The following is a 21,466-nucleotide window of genomic DNA, read 5'->3' on the forward strand; positions in this document are numbered from 1 at the left end:
TATGGAAAACGGCCAGAAGTAGTGCTGTGGCTCAAGGGGTAGAGTGCTAGCCTTGAGCAAAAGGAAGCCAGGGACAGTGCTCAGGCCCTCAGTCCAAGGTCAGGACTGGGGGGAAATAAATAAATACAAATAGAAATCGTGGTCGCCTGGGTAAGTGCAAAGTGACTCCAGCTTCCCACCAGCCTTTCCCATTTCCCCTCCGTCCTCCGCCCACCCTCCCTTCTTCATCCGAGTCCTCCGCTTCCTGAAGCCGCAAGGCTCTTCCCACGCCCGGCACCTCATAACCAGTTTCCAGGGCCCGGTTCCCAGCCCCCGGCCCCTGGCTCCCTCCCTCCCTCCCTCCCTCCCTCCCTCCCTGCCTGCGGATGGATGGGTGGCTCGCGTGCCAGAACCCGAATCCCCGGCTCCATCCCTGCACCCGGGTGAACCCCACTCCACTCCGGGCGCGCGGGGCTGGGGGCGCAGGTCCGCCCGCGACCCTCGCCCGGGAAGAGGCGGAGACCCCGGGAGCACGGGGAGGAAGGGCCGCGTGCCAGCCAGCGCCCGTGGGGACGCCGGGGATGCGGAAGCAGGGGCGGTGGGCGGCCAGGGAGGAGGGGAGGGCGGGGCCCGCGGGCCGCGCGTGCGCGCTCCGAGCCCCCGCCCCCGCCCCCGCCCCCGCCCCCCCCCCCAGCGGCCGGCGTCTCGGCCCGGCCGGGGTTGCTAGGCAACCGCTAAACTCGGCGGCGTCCAGCGGTTTGAGCCGTGCGGGACCCCGGACGGGACGCGGCGGCGGCGGCCCGGGCGCTGCGCGGCGGGGGGCGGAGTAGGGGAGAGAAGTGACCCGACCCGAGGAGCCGATCCCGGGCGAGGGGACATCCGGGCTGGAAGAGGAGAGTGGCCGGTGAAGAGGAGGGACCTCCAAGGGTAATCACCATCACCAGTTAGTGCAAAATACACCCCCCCCCCCGGTGGTGGCGGTGTCCATCTGGGCACGAACGGCCCCTGTGCCCAGTGCCCGCCGCTGCACGGGTCCTCGCTGGCCCGGAGACCCTTCGGGGACCCTGCAACCTGGGCGTCCCGCACCCCTGCCCCACGGCCCCCTGCACCCCTGCCGGCCCTCTGCTGGTTTACAGTTGAATGGGTGGAAAACGCGCTCTGAAGCGGAAGGGCTTCCGGATGGATAAGGAGAGAGGGAAGGAAATAAAGAGAGAGCAATGTGCACCTGCTAGGTAGCGTCTGTGGGGCATCCCGAGGTCCGAACTCTTGGCCTTGCGTTTAGTAGGCCAGGTGTCTACCTCTTGAGCCATGCCTCTCCCGGGCACAGGCTTTGAATGCACCCTTTCCTCGGCGCCCCGGGGCGGAGAGCTGCCCCTGTCCGCCACCCCCCTCAGTGGGTCTTCATAGCCCTCGCAGTGCTTTTTCCTGCAACAGGATCCTAGTTGGCTCTTTCTCTTGAACTGCAGAAGGGCCTCCCCTCCCAGCTTTTCCCTTGTTTCCCTTGTTCCTTTCAAGTCCTCGCTTTTGTTTCTGGAAGTTAGAGAGGAAGAGGGAGAATGGGAGAGGAGGTAGACAGCCCTGGTAGAGGGCTGGTGTCAATGTCACACACTCAGCAGGTGACAAAGGCAGGCTGGGCCGTGGGAATAGGAGGATGAGTAAAGAAGGCCACCCCTCAGACGGGAGAGGAGGCGTGGCTCAGGTGGTAGAGGAGCACTTGCCTTGGTGTGTGTACTAGGGCTTAAACTTACACACACACCAGCTAGGGTGACAGGTGTGGGTCATCATCGGGGCTTGGGAACACCAGCCCAGGGAGCGCACCGGACACAGAGTTCTGAGCATTGTTGGGGGAGCGTGGTGGGAGGAAGATACACAGATCTATGTCGCTCTTCCGATTCTGGGACCTCCTCCTGCCTCTACCTGCCCTGACCCTCCTCCTTCCTGCATTGTCCACCATGCTTGGGAAGGGGCACGGTGTGAGCGGGGGAAGACTAGAGAGGGCAGCCTCTTTCGAAGGCCGAGCGAGTCCCTTTAGGACCCCAGAATTCCAGGTGCGCCAGGCCACGGGTCTGCAGGAAGGAGGCTCCCCCCAGCACGTGTCCCAGGGAGGGCTGGGCAGTCCTGGGCACGCGGACCGGGGCTGCCCCTGGGTTAGGACAGGAGGAAAGCGTCCTCCTCCTCCCCCTCTTCCTCCATGGTGGGTCCGTGCAGCGGCCAGCCCGCCCCTTCTCTCCCCACCAGCCCGGAACCAGCCCCTCTTCCTGCCTCTCTCCACCCTGGAGAAACACACTTCCTGCTAAGCTGCGGGGGTCCTTTCTTGTCCAGAAATGACTTTGCTCATTCTATCAACAAAGGGGGATTTTTTTTTGGGGGGGGGGAGGTTAAAGGGAATGTGTAAGACAGGGACTTGCTATGTCGCCCAGATAAACCTCAAAATCACAATCATTCCACCTCGCCCTCCTGAAATCAGGGTTTTAGACACCTAGGCCCAAAGTCTAGGAGTTCAAAGTTAGGTCTAGCCATTCGTTCCATATGCCAACATTAATAGACATGGTGGCCAGGGGCCAGTGTCTCCCGCCTGTAGTCCTAGCTACTCAAGAGGCTGAGATCTGAGGACCAGGGTTTGAAGCCAGGCCAGTCAAGAAAAGTCCAGTAGACTCTTATCTACAATTAACCACCAAAACACGGGATTCGAGGTGTGGCTCAAGGAGTGGAGTGCCCGCCTTGAGTAAAGAAGCTAAGGGACAACATCCAGGCCCTGAGTTCAAGCCCCAGGTCTGGCGCGCACACATGTGCGAATACACACACACACACACACACACACACACAATGCTAATCAGTGAATGCAGTCTTTCTTCAAGCCCAAGATGATTGCAAAGTTGACTGCAATTCCGAACAGCTGATCAAAGGGCAAAACGTTGAGGAGCTTTTAGTTAATTCACAGGAGCCAGCGAAAGCATCTTTTAGGTTGGCTGAGATTACAGGCACACACCACCACCACCACCACCACCACATCCACGGTGAATGGATTCCAGTAGTGAGTGACTCCCTCCGCTGGAGGAATTCCAGCGACCAGTGCGCTTTGAGTGCTGGGGCCAGACAGCCTCAGTCCTTTGGGTTCCCCTGTCTGCAGCTCATCAGGGCGTTGTATAGCACTCTAGGTCTCCAGGTTCCCACGGGGGGGTCAGTCACCCCGCCCCCCCCCCCGAAATACCCAGGCAACAGTCAACCCAACTGCTGCCCCTCTTTGCAGGCCCCCTGCTTTGGTCTTGCTTGGGGACATCCGTCCCATACTAATTGTCACCCAAGAAAAGGGAGAGCCGCCCCTCCACCGGCTTGGCTGACTTCTCTCTCTATTCATCTTCATGCCCTGCCGGCTTGGGCTGCTGGGTGCCTGAATGGGCCGTCCTCCCTGGCTGGGGCCAGCCTTAAATGTCGGCTCTGTCTGCCTCCAACTAAGACAAAGCCTCTCTTCTCCCTCAGGACTCCGCCTCGGGAGAGCAAAATTGTTAAAAACCTGATGGGGATGAAGAGGCTATTTTTGTTTTCCTGGTGTTTCCTCCTTCTCCGGAGCCTCTTTGTGTCCCCTAGGAGCTGGCTGCTTCACAGTTGAGAGGGAGGGAAGGGGGAGACAGACAGACAGAGAGACAGACAGGCTGAATGAATGCTGGGTCCTGCAGCCTTCCCTCTGACAGGCAACAGGGGAAGAACTTAATTGACTTTGCATGCTTTCCCCCCAAAGTCCTAGCTTGGTATAAAATAAAGACATCGGGAGTCAGTGGCTCACCCCTATAATCCTCGCTACTCAGGAGATGTGAGGATCACCGTTGGAAGCCAGCCTTGGCAGGAAAGTTTGTGAGAGTCTTGTTTCCTATCAACTACCAGAAAACCGGAAGTGGCGCTGTGGCTCCAAGTGGTAGAGAGCCAGCCTTCAGGGACAGTGCCCAGGCCACAAGTTCAAGCCCCACAACTGACAACAACAACAACAACAAAAAGACATGAGGGTGTCCTGCTATTGGGGGCATCTCCTTACCCCTCTGTTATTGCTTCCAATCAGAGCGAAGCCGCTAGAGCCCGACTCAAGTTGGCGCTAGGAGTGGTTTGCCATCAGGCTAGGCTGGTTGGTTGGTTTGCTTTGGTTTTGTGCTGTGCCAGTACTGGGGCTGGAGTTCAGGGACTGGCACTGTGCCTGGACATTTTTACTTAGGGCTGGCACTCTACCCCCTTGAGCAATACCTCCTCTTCCAGCTTTCTTGCTGGTTAATTGGAGATAAGAGTCTCACAGGCTTTTCTTCCTCAGTCTGGCTTCGGACTGTGATCCTCACATCTCAGCCTCCTGAGTAGCTAGGATTAAGGGCGTGAGCCACCCCGCCCCAGCTCAGTCGGGCCCTCTGCCATCCTTTGAAAGGCAGATCAAGCAGCTGGAGCTGCTGCCAGGAGAAGGGGCCAACAGCCAGGTGCAGCCCCTCAGCCCTATCATCCTCCCCCCCACCCCCCAGCAGCCGTTGCCATGGAGATCGTCTACGTTTACGTCAAGAAGCGCAGCGAGTTTGGGAAGCAATGCAACTTCTCCGACCGCCAGGCGGAGATCAACACCGACATCAGCCCCAGCCCGGACCTGGCAGCGCAGTTTGTGGAGCGCAACCCAGTGGACAAGGGCATCCAGTGCTCCGCCAGCATGTCGGAGCACGAGGTGGGTCCCCTCCCCACGGCCCAGGCGGTGGGGGGGGGGGCAGGCACTGGGAGTGGGGATGGGTCACCCCAAGAACCACCGCGGTGCCTGGAGTCACTCTGGGCAGTTGGTGTTTGTGGGAGAGGAATTCTGGGGGAGTCGGAACCCCTCTCTCATGAGTGTCCCACGGGAAGTTCCAGCTAGGGTGAGTGGGGTTCTGGATGACCCAGGGTATGCCCACTCAGGGACCAGGGATCGGACCCCTGATGAGGTCAGCAGCTGCATGGCAGCCACTGAACCAAAACCCCTTCCACAGGAGTGCAGGTGCTCCCAGCACCAACTAGGCTGGGTGTGCCGGGCGCCCGCGGCTCACCCCTGTAATCCCAGCTGCTCAGGAGGCTGAGGTTTAAGGATCATGGTTGAAGCCAGCCTGGGCAGGAAAGTCCGTGAGACCCTTATCTCCAAGAATCGCTCAGAAAAAGCCAGACGTGGCGCTGTGGCTCAAGTGGTAGAGTGCTAGCCTTGATCAAAAAGAAGCTCAGGGACAGGGCCCAGGCCCTGAGTTCAAGCCCCAGGACTAGTAAGGGAAAATAAAATAGTTTAGATGAATTGGCTTCTCCGCCCAGACTAATTCCCCTTTGGAGGTGGAGGACAAATGACTTGGCATAGCACGAAACAACATGGCCGCCACGGGGCTCACCACGCAGGCTCCTGTCACAGACCCTCCCTGGCTTTAAAAGGAGGGGGCGTCGGGTACCGGTGGCTCTCCCTGTAATCCCAGCCACGCGGGAGGCCGAGACCTGAGGATCACAGTTCTAAGCCAGCCCGAGGAAGAAAAGTCTGCTCTGGGACCCCTTATCTCCAATTAACTAGCCAAAAGTCAGAAGCGGAGATGTGGCTCAAGCTGTAGAGCGCTAGCCTTGAGTGAGAACGCATCCAAGCCCTGAGTTCAAGCCTCAGTTGGGGCACACAGAGAACAAAAATGGGAGGAAGAATGGGCGCGGCGTACAGGTCCAGGGAGCTAGGATGTGGTGCTCCCTCTCTGGACGCCGCATGACAGTGCCACTAAAGTCATGCGCTTTGCAAGGCTTCAAGTGGCAAAACAAACAGATGAGTCAATGAAAACAAAAAAAGCCACCCAAGCCAGGCAGGCACCCATTGGAAAGGAAGGAAGCAAAGAGGAAAACCCCACGGGTGGAACCTTGCCCCGGTGCCAGGAGGACCCGGGGAGCAAGTGTGCACGGTGGCGCTGCGTCTGCGGGGCTGCCGGTGCTCTCACTGTGGAATCTCACGGGACGGGTGGGTGATGGGTTGCGCAGCCGGAGCTCTGTAGGACTTGGGTCAGGTCACCATTGGGGTTTCCATGATCCCGGGGAGCAGCTGCAAACGGCTGGCTCCACTAGGTGGCGCTGTGGAGGCCACCTGTGAGAGAGACACACACACACACGCGCGCACACACACACACACAGGCACACGGACCAGAAAGTTCCCTGCTGGGTGGCTCTGGCCAGGGCCCTTCACCCGTCCATCCTTGAGAGCTCGGGGGTCCCGCGAGCCCAGGATCCTGGTCTTCCCGCCTGTGCCTCTCACCCGTGGCGGCTCACCTGCTGGCTCTCTGTTCAGGCCAATACGGAGCGTTTCGAGATGGAGACCCGGGGGGTTAACCACGTCGAGGGGGGCTGGCCCAAGGACGTGAACCCCCTGGAGCTGGAACAGACCATCCGATTCCGGAAGAAGGTGGAGAAGGACGAGAACTACATCAATGCCATCATGCAGCTGGGCTCCGTAAGCCTCCCCACCCCCACCCCCCAACTGCAGCCGTGGGCCTCACCCCAACTCCAGGGTCCCCCAACCTGACACAGCTCTGCTGTGGGCTCCTTCCTTCCCTCGGTGGGCTTCTGTGTCTACTGGAGGGGGAGGGAGAATATTGCCCCCGTCTAAAATGTACAGACGAAGTCAGACACCCGTGGCTCGCTCCTGTAATCGTAGCTACTCAGGAGGCCGAGAGCTAGAGGATTGAAATTTGAGGCCAACCCAGGGAGAAGAAGTTCACTCGGCTCTATCTCCAAGAATAAATCAATAAATAACCCCCAAAAAGCAGGTCTGGAGGTGTGGCTCGGGTGGTAGAGCAAGCAAGCAAGCCGGGAAAGCAGGAGGCTCTGAGTTCGAGTCTTGGTAGCAACAAAAAGAACAGAAAAAAAGATGGGCAGAGGAGCCCCGGGTGTGTCCCCCCCAGATTATGGAGCACTGCATCAAGCAGAACAACGCCATCAACATCTACGAGGAGTATTTCGATGACGAGGAAGCCGTGGAGGTGACGGAGGAGGCCCCTTCCGCCAAAACGATCAACATCTTCAGGTAGCTGGGCTGGGGAGCCGGCTGGGGGCCACCGTCAGGCCCCAGGGTGGGCGCTCCCTGCCCTGGGCGCCGCTGCTCTTCACCGGGGCTAGAGTGACAAGTGCCCATCGGGGCCGCGACTCCTGCCCCTGGGGAAGGGCATCACCGACGTGTGCAGGGCGGGCTGAGCTCTTGCCGTGGAGTCGGCCGAAAGCGCTGGACATTGGGACCTTGCAGCGTGGTGGGCAGACAAGCCACCTGTCCCGCGCGCAAGGAGGGCAGCTTGACCACAGGACTTAACGCCTGTGGTGTGTGTGAAATCCCTGCATGTAGGAATTCCTTGCCGCAGTTGTGTTTTGTTTTTTTTTTGCCAGTCCTGGGCCTTGAACTCAGGGCCTGAGCACTGTCCCTGGCTTCTTCTTGCTCAAGGCTAGCACTCTGCCACTTGAGCCACAGCGCCACTTCTGGCCATTTTCTGTATATGTGGTGCTGGGGAATTGAACCCAGGGCCTCATGTATATGAGGCAAGCTCTCTTGCCACTAGGCCATATCCCCAGCCCCCTTGCCGCAGTTGTGTGTGTGTGTGTGTGTGTGTGTGTGTGTGTGTGTGTGTTGGCCAGAGCTGGCACAAGCTAAGTCCCTCGGTACAGACTGCCCGGCAATTCTGGCACATCTAGGGAGTACTATGCTGCTGGTAAAACGAATGGGATCCCCAAAGACCACAGTTTATTGTTTTATTTTATTTACTTTCTTTCAGGGGGTTTGGGGGCGGGGGCTGGTACTATGGTTTGAACTCAGAGCTTCATTCTTTTTTGTTTTGTTTTCTTTTTGTTGCCAGTCCTGGGCCTTGGACTCAGGGCCTGAGCACTGTCCCTGGCTTCTTTTTGCTCAAGGCTAGCACTCTACCTCTTGAGTCATAGCGCCACTTCCAGCTTTTTTCTATATATGTGGTGCTGAAGAATCGAACCCAGGGCTTCATGTATACAAGGCGAGCACTTTACCACTAGGCCATATTCCCAGCCCCAGAACTTCATTCTTAATCCACTTATTTGCTTGGCTGGTGCTGTACCACTTGAGCCACACCTCCATCCTGGCTTTACCATGGAGGGTAATTGGAGATGGAATCGCATGGATTCTTCTGCCCGGGCTGCCTCTGAACTGTGATCTTCCAGATCTCAGCCTCCTGAATAGCCAGGATTGCAGAAATGATCGTTGGGGATCCCTTGGGATTGGTCCCCGTCTGTGGGTTGTGACAAACGTGGAATAAGCGATGTGTTTCCACCGGTGACACTCTGCTCTACAGAGTGGTTTCGCTGTCCTGGCAAGTCTTCGAGCCCCAGGCTGCCCCGCCTGCCTCCTCCCGGCCGGTCCTTTCACCGTCTCTTTAGTTTGGCCATTTCCAGAATGTCATGTGTTGTAGGGAGCAGGGCTGACTCCATCTTGACGAGGGAAGCATGGTAGGAAATGTTGGGGGGGGGGGAGTAGACTAGGTCAACCTGACCCCAAAACTCTGCTTCTGTAAATGGCTTGCTCTACCCCCTGCGTCAAGCCCTGACATCTGTGCTAAGCTTTTACCTTTACGAACCCCAATCTGAGGACTGCTCGGGGTCACGGTGTCAGCTCCCAAGTCTGTGCTGAGTCCCTGGCCGGTCAGTTCCACTTTTTGCTTCCCCAATAAATCCATCTTTTTGCTTGAGACTGTCTCTGCGTGGTGGACTCTTGGAGGGACAGGGACTTCCCTCCCTCGAACCCCGTAACATCATATAGTTGGAGCAGTGAACAATGTGGCCTTTCCATTTCCCTCCCCTCCCCTCCCCTGTCTTCTCCCTCCCTCCCGCCCTCCTTTCCTTTCTGTTGTGGGGCTTGAACTCAGGGCCTGGGCACTGTCCCAGAGCTCTTCAGCTCAAGGCTATAGCGCTCTACCACTTTGAGCCACAGCTCTACTTCCGGTTTTCTGGTGGTTCACTGGAGATGAGTCTCCCAGGTTTGTCTGCCTGGGCTGGCTTGGAGGGTTTTTCCATTTATGGGAGTTTTGACAACTTTATTTGTTAGCTATACTGGAGCTTTGTAAGGAAAAGAAAGATCTATTCAAGAAGGAGTTGGGGGAACCCTGCCCTCCAGTCCTCTGCCCTCCCTGCTCCCCTCCGAAGGGACCCCCAGGAAATCAAGCGGACAGCCACGCACCTCTCCTGGCACCCGGATGGCAACAGGAAGTTGGCAGTGGCCTACTCGTGCCTGGATTTCCAGCGAGTGCCTGAGGACATGAGCTACGAGTCGTATATCTGGGACCTGGGTGAGGAGAGAGGGGGGAGGGTCCTGCGGGGGGGGGAGGGGCAGCCGCAAGCAGGAGGGTCAGAGATACAGGGCTGAGGGAAGGTGCTGCTGTCCTGTCCTGTCCAGTCCCTTCCCTGCCTGGGCTCCAGTGCTGCCCAGCAGAGCCAGGTCAGGAGCAGGTCACTTGTCATGGGTGTTTTTCTTCCAGTGCTAGGGACCGAACCTGGGCCCCTGGGGGCCGGTGGCTCACACCTGTCACCGTAGTTACTGGCCAGGCTGAGATAGGAGCATCCCAGTCCAGGCGGGAAAGTCCTTCAGCAAAGGACCGGATCTAGAGCTCTGGCTCAAGTGGTAGAGCGCCAGTCTTGAGTGCAAGGCCCTGAGTTCAAATCTTTGTACCTGCACTTCCCCCCCCCCCAAAAAAAAGAGGGCAGGGGACAGTGCCAAGGAGGCAGAAGGGGAGCTTCCTGGCGTCTTTGCCACCCCACCTATAGAAGGAGTTAAACCAGTTGGCTCTGTCCTTTCCTGTTCCAGCCTGAGGAGACCCTTCTTTTCCTTTTCTTTTTCTTTTTTTTTTTTTTTCCCGGTCTATAGAAAACCCCAATAGGCCCGAACTTGCCTTGAAGCCCTCCTCTCCGCTCATCACCTTGGAGTACAACCCCAAAGACTCTCACGTGCTGCTGGGGGGCTGTTACAACGGGCAGATAGGTAAGAAGGGGCCCCAGCGCTCAGCCAACAGCTAGCCATGGCGTGATTGCTCTGTGTAAGCCTAAGATTAGCATGAAATCAAAAAGGTTTCAAAAACTATCATTCAAGACCGGGTACTGTATAGCTCAGGCCTAGAATCCCGGCTGTTCAGGAGGATGGAGGTTAGAACCCACCCCCCCCCCCCCCCTGCAAACAAGGCCCCCATCTCCACAGCAAAAAATAAAGCTCAGAATAGAGCAGGAGGCCTGCCACTCCCGCTCCTGGGGGAGGCGGGACCTGCAGGATCTGGGTCCCTGCTGGCTTGGTGGGGGGGGGGGGTTGGGGGGGTTTGGGAAATGAGCCTCTTATCTCCAGAGTCATCAGAGCTAGGGAAGGAAGGAGTGACACTGTCCAAAAAGAAATGTATTCCTTCCCTGAGTGATGGAACAGTAACCCTTCTGTGCGTCAACTTTATCCTAACAAGGTAAAGTTGTAATAGTGATCAGAGCCACTGAATGTGGCGGCTCACACCCTGAATCCTAGCTACTCAAAAAGGCTGAGATACAGAGGGTCACACCGCAAAGCCAACTCATGCGGGAAAGTCTACTAGACTCCATCTTCAGCCAAAAGCCAGACTGGAGGCATGCCTTGGGTGGTAGAGCACCAGTTGAGCAAACAAGGCAAGCAAATGCAAAGTTCAAATAGCCAGCGCAACGTAAAGAGTCGAAGGACATGGCTCAAGCAATAGAGCCCCTTCCCGGCAAGTGTCAAGCCCTGACAGGGCCAACTCTAAAGGGATGATGGGAGCACTGTGGAACCCCATCTTGGGAGAGGCATGGGGAGACCTAGATGGTTCTGATGGTTGGAGGGGAGGAGAAGGGCGGGGGGAGTCCTCTGGGCCAGGCCAGGCAGGTCTGCTAAGGCCCTCGGCCTCCCCCTCAGCCGCAGCCCCCTCCCTGGGGAAGCAGAGGCACAGACCAGGTCTCCCGGTCAGTTTCCCTGCCAGATTATCTGGGTGCTGGGACTCTAGAGGGACTGGCGCAGAGCGGAGCTGCCATGATGTCTTCAGGAGCCTGGCCTTGCTCGTAACTCGTGTCCCCTTTCAGTGCTCAGGGCAGGCGGCCCGGCTCTGGAGCCGCGCTGCCAGAGGACAAGGCCGGGAGAGTATCTGGGGGCACAGGACCCCAAGGGGCTGCCGTGCCCAAGCTTGCCAAGCGAGAAAGCACAGGCCAGGTCTGTGTGTGTGTGTGTGTGCATGTGTGTGTGTGTGTGTGCATGCGCGTGTGCGTGCTGGTCTTGGGGTCTGGGCACTGTCCTTGAGCTTTTTCTTGCTCGAGGCTGGCACTCTGCAAACTGAACCCCAGCTCTACTTCCAGCTTCTTGCTCACTAATTAGAGCGAAGGCCTGGCTAAGGCCTCCACTTGAGGGGCCCTTAAGTCAGAGTTCCTGATGCTGTCCATCTGCCGAAGCAGCTTTCCTGGAAAGGGCCGAGTGCATTCAGGCCCGTGTGCCCCACACACAGGGAAACGAAAACCAAATCCACCCACGAGAACAGAAAGCAGACAGGCCTCGGCTTTGTGGGCAAAGCACCATGCAGGGCCAAGATGCTTTGAGTTGCTCTCTGGAGACAGCAAAGAAAGGTCTAGACGCTCAAATCAATCACGTTCTCTTTGCCCACATCCTCTGACCAGAGCCTCTCTGGGTGCTGTCACCTACAGGGAAGTCTGGCTGCACCTCTGCCTGCTCTGTCCCGTCCCAGGCCCACCCTCTAGCGTATTCGTTATTCCAGTCATTTCGCCCCCAGGCCTGCCCTCCGCACCCTGTCCATCAAAACCTGTGCGTGATTCACGCGGGTCCCTTCCTGCCTCCCCTGGGGCCGGCCCAGCTATCCCCAGAGGCTTCTCCGCGGTGGAAGGCCTCACTCCGCACACAGTAGGGACACAACACGGTGCGGAAGGCTTGCAACGCATGCCAGGACTCTCTCCCGGAGACTCAGAGACCTCAAGGCCGGTTGGAATGTAGCCTCTGGGGTACCGGTACTGGGGCTTGAACTCAAGACCTCTCCTCCTCCCTTAGCTTTTCCGCTCAAGGCTGGTGCTCTGACACTTAGGCCACACCTTTACTTCCAGCTTTTTGATGGTGAATTGGATGTAAGAGTCTCATGGATTTTACTGCCCGGGCTGGCTTTGAACTACAGTCTTCAGATCTCAGCCTCCTGAGTAGCTAGGGTTACACGCCGGAGCCACCAGCATCCGGCAGGACCTGGCTTTGATCCTGGTGGGGGGGGGGGGGGGAATCGACATACCTGCTCCAGCCAGGGAGGCCGTCCGTGCAGCCCTGCTCTCCCCACCCCCACGCCCACCGCGGTCCCCCCCAACCCCCCCCCCACCGCGGGAAGGAGGCCTGCGGGGCCCTCACCGCCCCTTGCTTCCCTCTCCACCAGCCTTCTGGGACACACGCAAGGGCAGCCTGGTGGCAGAGCTGTCCACCATCGAGTTCAGCCACCGAGACCCCGTGTACGGCAGTATCTGGCTGCAGTCGAAGACAGGCACAGAGTGTTTCTCAGCTTCCACGGATGGGCAGGTACCAGGCGTCCAGGCCCGGGGAGGGCTCCGGCACACGGCTCCCTCCTTCCCCTCAGAATCACCCCGGGGGGGGTGGGGTGGCAGGGGATATAAGCACTGCGCATGTGCAAGGCCCTCCACTGCGCATGTGCAAGGCCCAGGGCTCACGCCTCTGCACTGCGCATGTTCAAGACCCTGGGCTCAATCTTCAGCACTGAGCATGTGCAAGGCCCTGGGTTCAATCCTCAGCACTGCGCATGTGCAAGCCCCTCCACTGTGCATGTGCAAGGCCTTGAGCGCATGCCTCAGCACTACGCATGTTCAAGACCCTGGGTCTAATCCTCAGCACTACGCATGTGCAAGGTTCAATCTTCAGCACTGCGCATGTGCAAGACCCTGGGTTCAGTCCTCAGCATTGCATTAGAAAAATATCCAGCCAGGCATCAGTAATCCTAGCTACTCCGGAGGCTGAGATCTGAAGATCTTGGCTCAGAGCCAGCCAGGACAAGAAACTCCATGAGACTTACTTCCAATTTACTTTCACACACAGAGACACGGGCAGACAGACAGACACACCACCACCACCATCATCTAGAAGCTGTTTCTTTGTATTCTATCTTACTTTGCAGTTCTGGGAATCAAATTTAGGATTTCTTAGGCAAGCACTTCTACCTCTGAGCTACCCCACCCCCACCCCAGCCCCCAGCCCTTTGTTTTGATAGCACCATAATGTGCACACAAACAAAATCCCGACCATAGAAACCGACAGTCCAGGAAATGCCTGCCTGCCTCCTTCTCTCCACAACCCCCGGCCCCCTCCCCGGGGTTCTAGCTTCCAGCTCTGCCTTCCGAGTTGGTCTCCCATGTCATAAACCGCTGCCCCAAGTCTGCTAAGGTCGGCCTGGTCCAGCTGCCTCGTAATTTATTTAAGTGGATCTTGCATTTTGTGGTTATGGGAAAATGTGTAGCAAAAGAAGACGGTCGATACCTAGAGCATTTGCACACGGGAGCAGATCTGTCTGCAGCATTTATCACTGAGTCACATCCTGAGTCTGCCTTTTACCACACTGTATGAGGAGCCCCGAAGAATGTAGATTCTCAGGCCCACACTTGGCAAGGCTGGGGTGGGGCCCCTGCACCTGGAATTCTTTTGGCAGCTTGTCATTGTTGCTGATGGCGTGGGACCCCGGGGCCCACAGCAGAGGTTCTCAGAGAGTTGTGTGCTTGTGGGGCCCACACCCACTGTGGCCCACATCCTTGGTGCTCTGGGAAGTCGGGGCGGGGGGGTGGGGGGGAGAGACCTCGGGGGCCTTACCGTTGCCCTCCTTGCCAGGTCATGTGGTGGGACATCCGAAAGATAAGTGAGCCCACCGAGGTAGTGATCATGGACATTACCAGAAAGGAGAATCTGGAAAATGCCTTGGGCGCCATCTCCCTGGAGTTCGAGTCGACGTTGGTGAGTGTTTCTTGTTCTGCCTTCCCTGACGTCCCTCGTCTAGGCTACGACTGTGACGCCTGCTCCCCATCTCTTCTGGCCGACCCTGCGTGGCTGGAGCCCTTCTTCTGAGTGGGCTTTACAGCAGCCTTCCAGCAGAGGGCAGCAGGACTCCTTGAGGAAGGCCACCATTCTCCCAGTGCATTCCTGTCTGTCAGTCAGTCTGTCTACCTACCTATCTATCATTTTTTTTTGGGGGGGGGGGGTGGGGGGTGGGGGGAAGCAGTTGTGGGGCTTGAACCCTGGGTCTAGCTAGGCACTGTTCCTGAGCTTTGTCAGCTCAAGGCTCTACCACTTTGAGCCACAGTGCCACTTGCGGTTTCCTGGTGGTTATTTGGAGAGAAGAGTCTCACGGACTTTCCTGCCAAGGCTGGCTCTGAACAGTGATCCTCAGTTCTCCGCCTCCTGAGTCACTAGGATTATAGGTACAAGCTACCGGCACCTGGCTCTGTCTGTTTATTTTTGTGCCAGTCTTGGGGCTTGAACTCAGAGCCTGGGCACTATCCCTGAGCTTTTCTACTCATAGCTAGCGCTTTACCACGTAAGCTATAATTCCATTTCTGGATTTTTACTGCTTCATTGGAGAGAACAGTCTCATGGACTTTCCTGCCAGGGCTGGCTTCGAATCTTGAGCCTCAGATCTTAGTTTCCTGACTAGCTAGGATTCCAGGCATGAGCCACCACACACCTCTCTGGGCCTTCTTTTCTTCCACCTGTACACAGTTCTTCGAGGATTCTTCTGGCTAATTGCTTAATGGACACTAAGATGGTCTCTGGGGACCGGAAGAGCCAAGGATGGCTTCAGGACGCGTGGGGTCCTGAAGCAGGCTCCCCAGAGGGAGCTCTCCCCAGGCTGGGAAGAGCCGGGACAGCTTCCAGGAGGGCCAGCGCACAGCCTGAGCAGACCTGAGGCCCAGGGCCTGGGGAATACTGGCAGAGCCCCAGGCACCAGTCCCCCCCCCCCCCCGCCCCAGTTGCCCATCGAGTGAGACCTTCCATGCCCATCCCCCTCTCCACAGCCAACCAAGTTCATGGTGGGCACCGAGCAGGGGATCGTCATTTCCTGCAACCGCAAGGCCAAGACCGCCGCGGAGAAGATCGTGTGTACCTTCTCGGGCCACCATGGCCCCATCTACGCCCTCCAGAGGAACCCCTTCTACCCCAAGAACTTCCTGACCGTCGGCGACTGGACAGCCCGAATCTGGTCCGAAGACAGCCGGGAGTCGTCCATTATGTGGACCAAGTGAGTAGGAAGGAGTGGGGTGCCAGGGGTCCCCAGGATGGGGTGTAGTGAGGGGAAGGGGCCGAGGGCCGCTTCAGAGACATTTCTGCTGAGAGAATCTAGCAAATAAAGTCAGGCACTGGTGGCCCACGCCCGTCATCCTAACCACCCAGGAGGCTGAGATCTGAGGATTGTGGTTCAAAGCCAGCCGGAGAAGGAATGTCCGTGAAACTCTTATCTCCAAGTAAATCACAGAAAAAGCTGCAAGTGGCACTGTGGCTCAAGTGGCAGAGTGCTAGCCTTACTTAAGGACAGTGCGCAGGCCCAGAGGTCAAGCCTGAGGACTGGCAAAAAAAAAAAAAAGTCAGCAAATAAAAAGACAGAAGCTGGGTGGGTACCAGTGGCTTGTACCTGTTATCCTAGCTACTCAGGAGGCTTAGATCTGAGGATCATGGTTCAAAGCCAGCTCAGGCAGGAAAGTCTGTGAGATTCTCATCTCCAGTGAACCACCAGAAAACCAGAAGTGGAGCTCTGGCTCAAAATGGCAGAGTGCTAGCCTTGAGCCAAAGAGCTCCGAGACAATGCCCAGGCTCTGAGTTCAAGTCCCAGGTCTGGCACACAAAAAAAATCAATCAAACAACAACAAAACCCAGAATTACAGTGAGATTTAAATGTCAGTAAAAGCAATGAATCTTTTTTTTTTTTTAGCTGAAATTTTCGGAATATATTTGCACTCACAGGTAGTCAGTGCCTGTCAGAAATCTCCAGTGTTTCTTTTATCCTGATCATTTCTAGTGTGTAGTCTAGTTGTTTGCACACTTGGCTTGGAAACGTAGCATCAGCTGTGACCAGCTTCCGCTGTAACGCTGGGCAGGAAGGGAAAACGGGGTTGAGTGGAAGACTTGAACTGTCTACCCTGTGTGTACATATATGTACATGTGTATGTGGACGGTTATTTTTAGTTTTAAATTAATTTTAAATGTGTGTGTGTGTGTGTGCGTGCGTGCGCGCATATGCCAATGCTAGGTCTTGAACTCAGGGACGGGTGCTATCCCTGAACTTTTCTGCTCAAGGCTGGCCCTCTACTAGTTGAGCCACACCTCAACTTGCAGCTTTTCGCTGGACCTAGGAATCTCATGGCCTTCCCTGCCTGGGCTGAGCTTTGAACTGTGATCCTCGGATCTTAGCCTCCCAGGTCACTCGGCTCTCCCGTGTGAGCCACCAGTGCCCGGCTGGTTTCCTTTATTTTTATTAAGTTCTATGTTCACTCAGAAGAGCTCAGGAAACCCAAACCAAGTGAACAGGAAGTGCGGCCTTCCTGGGATCTCAGGACTGCGGCTTCCCCGGAGTCCTTCCACACCCGCAGCTCCCAGAGTACAGGTGCGCCTGCCGCCTTGCTAGCTGCGGAGGGAGGCCCACGCCTGACCACCCCCGCATCCCCGCGAAGAGCGGCCTGTGAGCCGTGGATGGCGAGGGCTGCCTTGTGACGAGTCAGACCCGAGGAAGAACTTCCAGCCCAGAAAACGCCCTGAGGCCCTGGAGCCCAGGAGGAGGGCCTGGGTGAGCAGAGCTGTGGCTCAGCGGGCCGTCCGTCCGTCCCTCCCCGCCAGGGGCCCTGACTCGAAGGCCTGCCCCCTCCCCCCGCAGGTACCACATGGCTTACCTGACCGACGGAGCCTGGAGCCCCGTGAGGCCCGCGGTTTTCTTCACTACCAAGATGGATGGGACCCTGGACATCTGGGACATCGTGTTCAAGCAGTGTGACCCCGCCCTCAGCCTCAAGGTCACATGCATGCCCCTCTCTCTCCCTGTGCATCTATCTAGGTGCTTCTTGGACAGTCCTGGAACAGGTGTGTGTGTGTGTGTGTGTGTGTGTGTGTGTGTGTGTGTGTGTGTGTTGTCTGGCCACGGCTGCTCAAGGCCTGGGCACTGTCCTTTAGCTCTTTTACTCTAGACTGGTGCTCTACCGCTTGAGCCACTGCCCCACCTCCTGCTTGTTTTGGTGGTGAATTGGAGATAAGAGTCTTCTCACGGGCTTTCCTGCCTGGGCTGGCTTTGAACCATGATCCTCAGGTCTCAGCCTCCTGAGGAGCTAGGATTGCAGGCCTGAGTCACCGCGTCCCCGCGGAGACCAACGATCTTGACAGTCTCCCAACAGATGTCACCCCCTCCGGCAGTGGGGGTCCCCCAGGGGTGCTGCGTGGGGCGGAGGGCGAGGCTCCGGGGTCAGGTGATCGCACGGGGTGTCCTTGTGCCGCCTCCTCTGTTCCCTGACCCCTGCTGCCCCCCGGCAGGTGTGCGACGAGGCCCTGTTCTGCCTCCGGGTGCAGGACAACGGGTGTTTCATTGCCTGTGGCTCCCAGCAGGGGACAACCACCCTTCTGGAAGTTTGCAGCGGACTCTCCACCCTCCAGAGGAACGAGAAGAACATCGCTTCCTCTGTAAGTGCTGGGGCAAGGCCCGGTCTGAGCCGTGCTCCGTCCTGGCACCTAGGACGGCACTGAGAAGGACGCGTCCCCCGTCCCCCCCCCCCTGCCTCCTGGGGCAGCCCCGGGGGGCCGCCTGGCCTGGCTCAGCCCTCTCCCCCCCCCAAAGCACTGTCCTCTCAGGGCCCCCATTTCCTGGCTGTAAATCACCACGCTTGACTGGGTCCATTTGGCTGATCCCAAACAACAGAATGTTTTGACAGCAGGGCTATTCAATGCAGAAGACAGATGGAAGTCACCTGCCTGGTGTGGGGGGGAGGAGGGCACTGCAATTCGCTGCCCCCAAACCCTGAGTTCCCTGCTCCCCAGCAGCAGAGGTGCAGAGCAGGATGGAGTCCCTGGGCCTGGGAGAGCTCCCTGATTCTGCCAGAGACGGGGATGTTACCACCGCGCTGGGGCCCAAAGGATGGGCTTTACCTCCATGCTCCCCGAAGTGAATAACTTCGCATCCCTGCCCCAATCCTCCAGAGCCCGTGTTCACTCCCCTCCCCTCCTCCTCCCCTCCCTTCCCTTCCCCTCCCCTCCCCTCTCATCCCCTCCCTTCCCTTCCCCTCCCCTCCCCTCCCCTCCCCTCCCCTCCCCTCCCCTCCCCTCCCTTCTCCTCTGTCTTTTCTGCCAGTGCTGGGGCTTGAACTCAAGGTCTAGGCCCTGTCCATGTGCCTTTTCCTCCCAAGGCTAGTACTCATCCATCACTTGAGCTCCACAGCTCCACTTCAGGCTTTTGGGGTGATTTGTTAGAGATAAGAATCTCTCAGGCTTTCCTGTCCAGGCTGGCTTGGAACCCTGATCCCTAGACCTCACCCTCCTAAGTAGCTGGGATTACAGGTGTGAGCCACCAGCACCCGACTAGCCCCGTGTTAAAGCCCCTACTCTTTTCTACCTCACTCTGTCCTGTGTGTCCCAGATGTTTGAGCGGGAGACCCGGCGGGAGAAGATTCTGGAGGCCAGGCAACGCGAGATGCGGCTAAAGGAGAAAGGCAGGGCTGAGGGCAAGGATGACGACCACAGGGATGAAGGGCTGGCCATAAACATGGATGAACTGGTTGTCACGGCCGAGGAAGAATTCTTCAGCGTCATCCAGATGGAGATGAGGAGGAAGGAAGTGGAGGCCATGAAGAAGAAGGCAAAGACTGTAAGGGCCTCCTCGGCAGGGGCCTGGGTGGGGAGGCGGGACTTAAGTAATGCCGCTCCCAGGGAGCCTTCCTGATTGGACCTTCACTTGTCCATCTGACAAGTGGGAGGGATTCCCATCTCCTGAGGAACATTTTCTCCAGTCAGACCTCAGGCTTCTTAAGGGCAGGGGCCTTGCTCAGCGCCTCCTGGCCTACACCTTCCCCTCCATGGAGGACGCACCTTGAACATGGTGCCAGAGCCTTGAGGCCTGTGGAGGAAAGAGGTCCTGTTCATGTTGGTTTTGCTATTCTGGCGTCAGAAGAATGACTTGTGCCTCTGCCCTCTGCCCTAGCTCTCAAACAGTTTTTGGTTTTTTTCTTCCTCTGTTGCTCGAGCTTTACTTCCTGGGTCCTCAGTTTCCATCTGGGAAAATGAGGAGATGGAGCTGTAAAATTGGCATCTGGCTGGGCACTGGTGGCTCATGCCTGTATTCCTAGCTACTCATGAGGCTGAGATCTGAGGACCAAGGTTCGCAGCCAACCCCGGGCAGGAAAGGCTGTGAGACTTTTATCTCTCCAGTTAACCAGCAAAAAGCCTTAAGTAGAACTGTGGCTCACGTGGTAGAGCACTAAGTAGCCTTGAGCAAAAAAAGTAGCTCAGGGACAGTACCCAGGTCCTGAGTTCAAGTCCTAGGACCAGCACGCAGACACATAGACACACACACACACAGACACACACACACACACACACACACACACACACACCACAATAGAAAGAGAGAGAGAGGGACAGGATGTGTGGTTACTTCTGAACCCTCCTCTGTACTAGAGGACAGGAGAAAAGGAAGGCCTCGTCTACCTTCACCCGTAGACGTGAAGGGACCTACAGAAACACAAGGCCAAGATGGCCGAGAGCCAAAGGTCAGCATGGCAGGAGGGAAAAATAGACCAAACCAGAGCGCTCCAGGATCCAAGACTGGCTGCCTCGGGCATGGTGAACCGGGACAGGGGGGAATCGATCACCTGTGTGGATGGTATCGAGAATGCAGCTTGCAGGATGAGTGTCTTGGCCAGGTTGGCGCTGATGGCGTGGTGGGGGATGGGGAAGAAGAGAACCCAGAGGGCCCCCCGGATGCGCGCGCACGGGCCCCAGAGTCAGCCTGTGGTGCTCGGTGCACGTGGAAGGCCTTGGCTGGGTGCTGCTTTGTTCATGCTGGTTCTTAGTGAGGTGGGTGGGGCCCCCAGTGTGTCAGAGGTCACCCCAGACTCCTGGATCTTTTGGGTCTCCTTCGAGCCATTATCCCCCAGCTGGTCCAGCCCTTCAGGGAGGCGAAGTGATCTGGGACACCTTTGCCGTGCCACGTGGCAGACAGGAACCGTGCTTCATGCCCTGTACCCCTAAATATGCTCCTTACGCAGCTGGAGTGTGTGTGTGTGTGTGTGTGTGTGCACACGCACACCAGCACCAGGGCTTGAACTCAGGCCCTAGGCACTGTCCTTGTGCTTTTTCACTCAAGGCTCTACCACTTGGAGCCATAGCTCCACTCCTGGCTTCGGGGTGGTTAATTGGAGATGAAAGTTTCACAGACTTTCCTGCCCAGGCTGGCCTCGAATCGTGATCCTCAGATCTCAGCCCCCTGAGTAGCTAGGATGACAGGCGTGAGCCACGGGCGCCCCGCTTCCTCCTCCCTCTCTTAGTCTCTGAGGTCAGAAAGCATCTCCCAGAGCGGAGGCTGCCCGCTCCCTGCTGGCTTCCCACGCCTCGTGTCTGTGACGCTAGCCCAGGCCGGCGGGGTGCCATGTCCACACTACAGTGCCAAGGGACCCAGGAGGAACCCAGGGCTCGAGGCTGCCTGTGACAGACACGGGACTGCCAGCCTCTCGGGGCCCCGCCCACCCCCTCCACACCCCCCACCCACTACAAGTTGGCTGCTTTTAACCACATGGGAATTAACATCCGGGAGGATGGAGAAAGCCTGATGCTTCCCGACTTGTGTCTGCTTTTTCCTCAGAAGCAGCCGACCACGGAGACAGAAGAAGACGTGATAGAAGAGGAAACGGGGGAGGAAGATAAGAGCAACGAAGAGTCCACGGCCTAGGCGTCCGCCCAGTGCTGCCCGCGTGGTCCACCCCTCACCCACCTACCCACCCACCTGCCCCCTTCTTGGTATTGCCCTGGTCTTACCGTGGGGAGCCGAAGCATCATTGTGGGGGTACGTCGGGGCCCTGAACGCCCCTTTACAGGGAGGAAAGACACAGGGCTTGTTCCTGTGCTGGCTCCCCCTGTCTCTGCTGCCCCGAGGCTGACTCCGTGTTAGGGTGCACTGCCTCGGGTCTGATTCTTGCGGGTTCCCCAGCCATCGCCTTCCCTCAGAAGTGTGCAAGCTCAGGTGGATTGGCGCCAGCCGTGGCCATGCCTCGGACACACCTGCAGAGCGGAAGAAGGGTCCTCCCCCACCTTCCTGTCCCTCACATCTCTAGGCCTTTCAAAGCAGCCCTCCCAGCATTTTGGGGCTCACATCTGTACCAGAGGCCCCCCACCCCCCCCCCCCGCCGTGGATGTGTGGAAGTGGATGGGGTGGGGGGGGCGGGGGCTGGCTGGCTTCAGACACTTGCATGCTTTTTCTTACCTTACTGCTTG

General features: G+C 57.6%; 1 protein-coding gene across 1 annotated transcript; it reads left to right on the plus strand.

The window, feature by feature from the left end:
* Positions 1-836: 836 nt before the first annotated feature.
* Positions 837-20,961, plus strand: Dnai2 (dynein axonemal intermediate chain 2). Its single transcript, XM_048365774.1, has 13 exons — positions 837-906; positions 4,476-4,669; positions 6,272-6,433; positions 6,885-7,006; positions 9,136-9,278; positions 9,854-9,967; positions 12,390-12,529; positions 13,844-13,966; positions 15,025-15,248; positions 16,875-17,010; positions 17,522-17,668; positions 18,618-18,845; positions 20,838-20,961. Exons 2-13 carry the CDS (start codon positions 4,487-4,489, stop codon positions 20,922-20,924), a joined length of 1,809 nt encoding a protein of 602 aa, XP_048221731.1. The 5' UTR covers positions 837-906; positions 4,476-4,486; the 3' UTR covers positions 20,925-20,961.
* The last annotated feature ends 505 nt before the right edge of the window (positions 20,962-21,466 follow it).

This window comes from Perognathus longimembris, chromosome 17, assembly GCF_023159225.1.
Source record: "Perognathus longimembris pacificus isolate PPM17 chromosome 17, ASM2315922v1, whole genome shotgun sequence".
Lineage (NCBI taxonomy): Eukaryota > Metazoa > Chordata > Mammalia > Rodentia > Heteromyidae > Perognathus > Perognathus longimembris.

What these genes read in the sequence shown, in the direction of transcription:
- Dnai2 (XM_048365774.1), top strand. Translation starts at nt 4,487, where the DNA reads ATGGAGATCGTCTACGTTTACGTCAAGAAGCGCAGCGAGTTTGGGAAG. An exon ending in CCATCATGCAGCTGGGCTCC is followed by an intron (nt 6,434 to 6,884) that starts GTAAGCCTCCCC and finishes TGTCCCCCCCAG; the next exon opens with ATTATGGAGCACTGCATCAA. An exon ending in ACCCCGCCCTCAGCCTCAAG is followed by an intron (nt 17,011 to 17,521) that starts GTCACATGCATG and finishes GCCCCCCGGCAG; the next exon opens with GTGTGCGACGAGGCCCTGTT.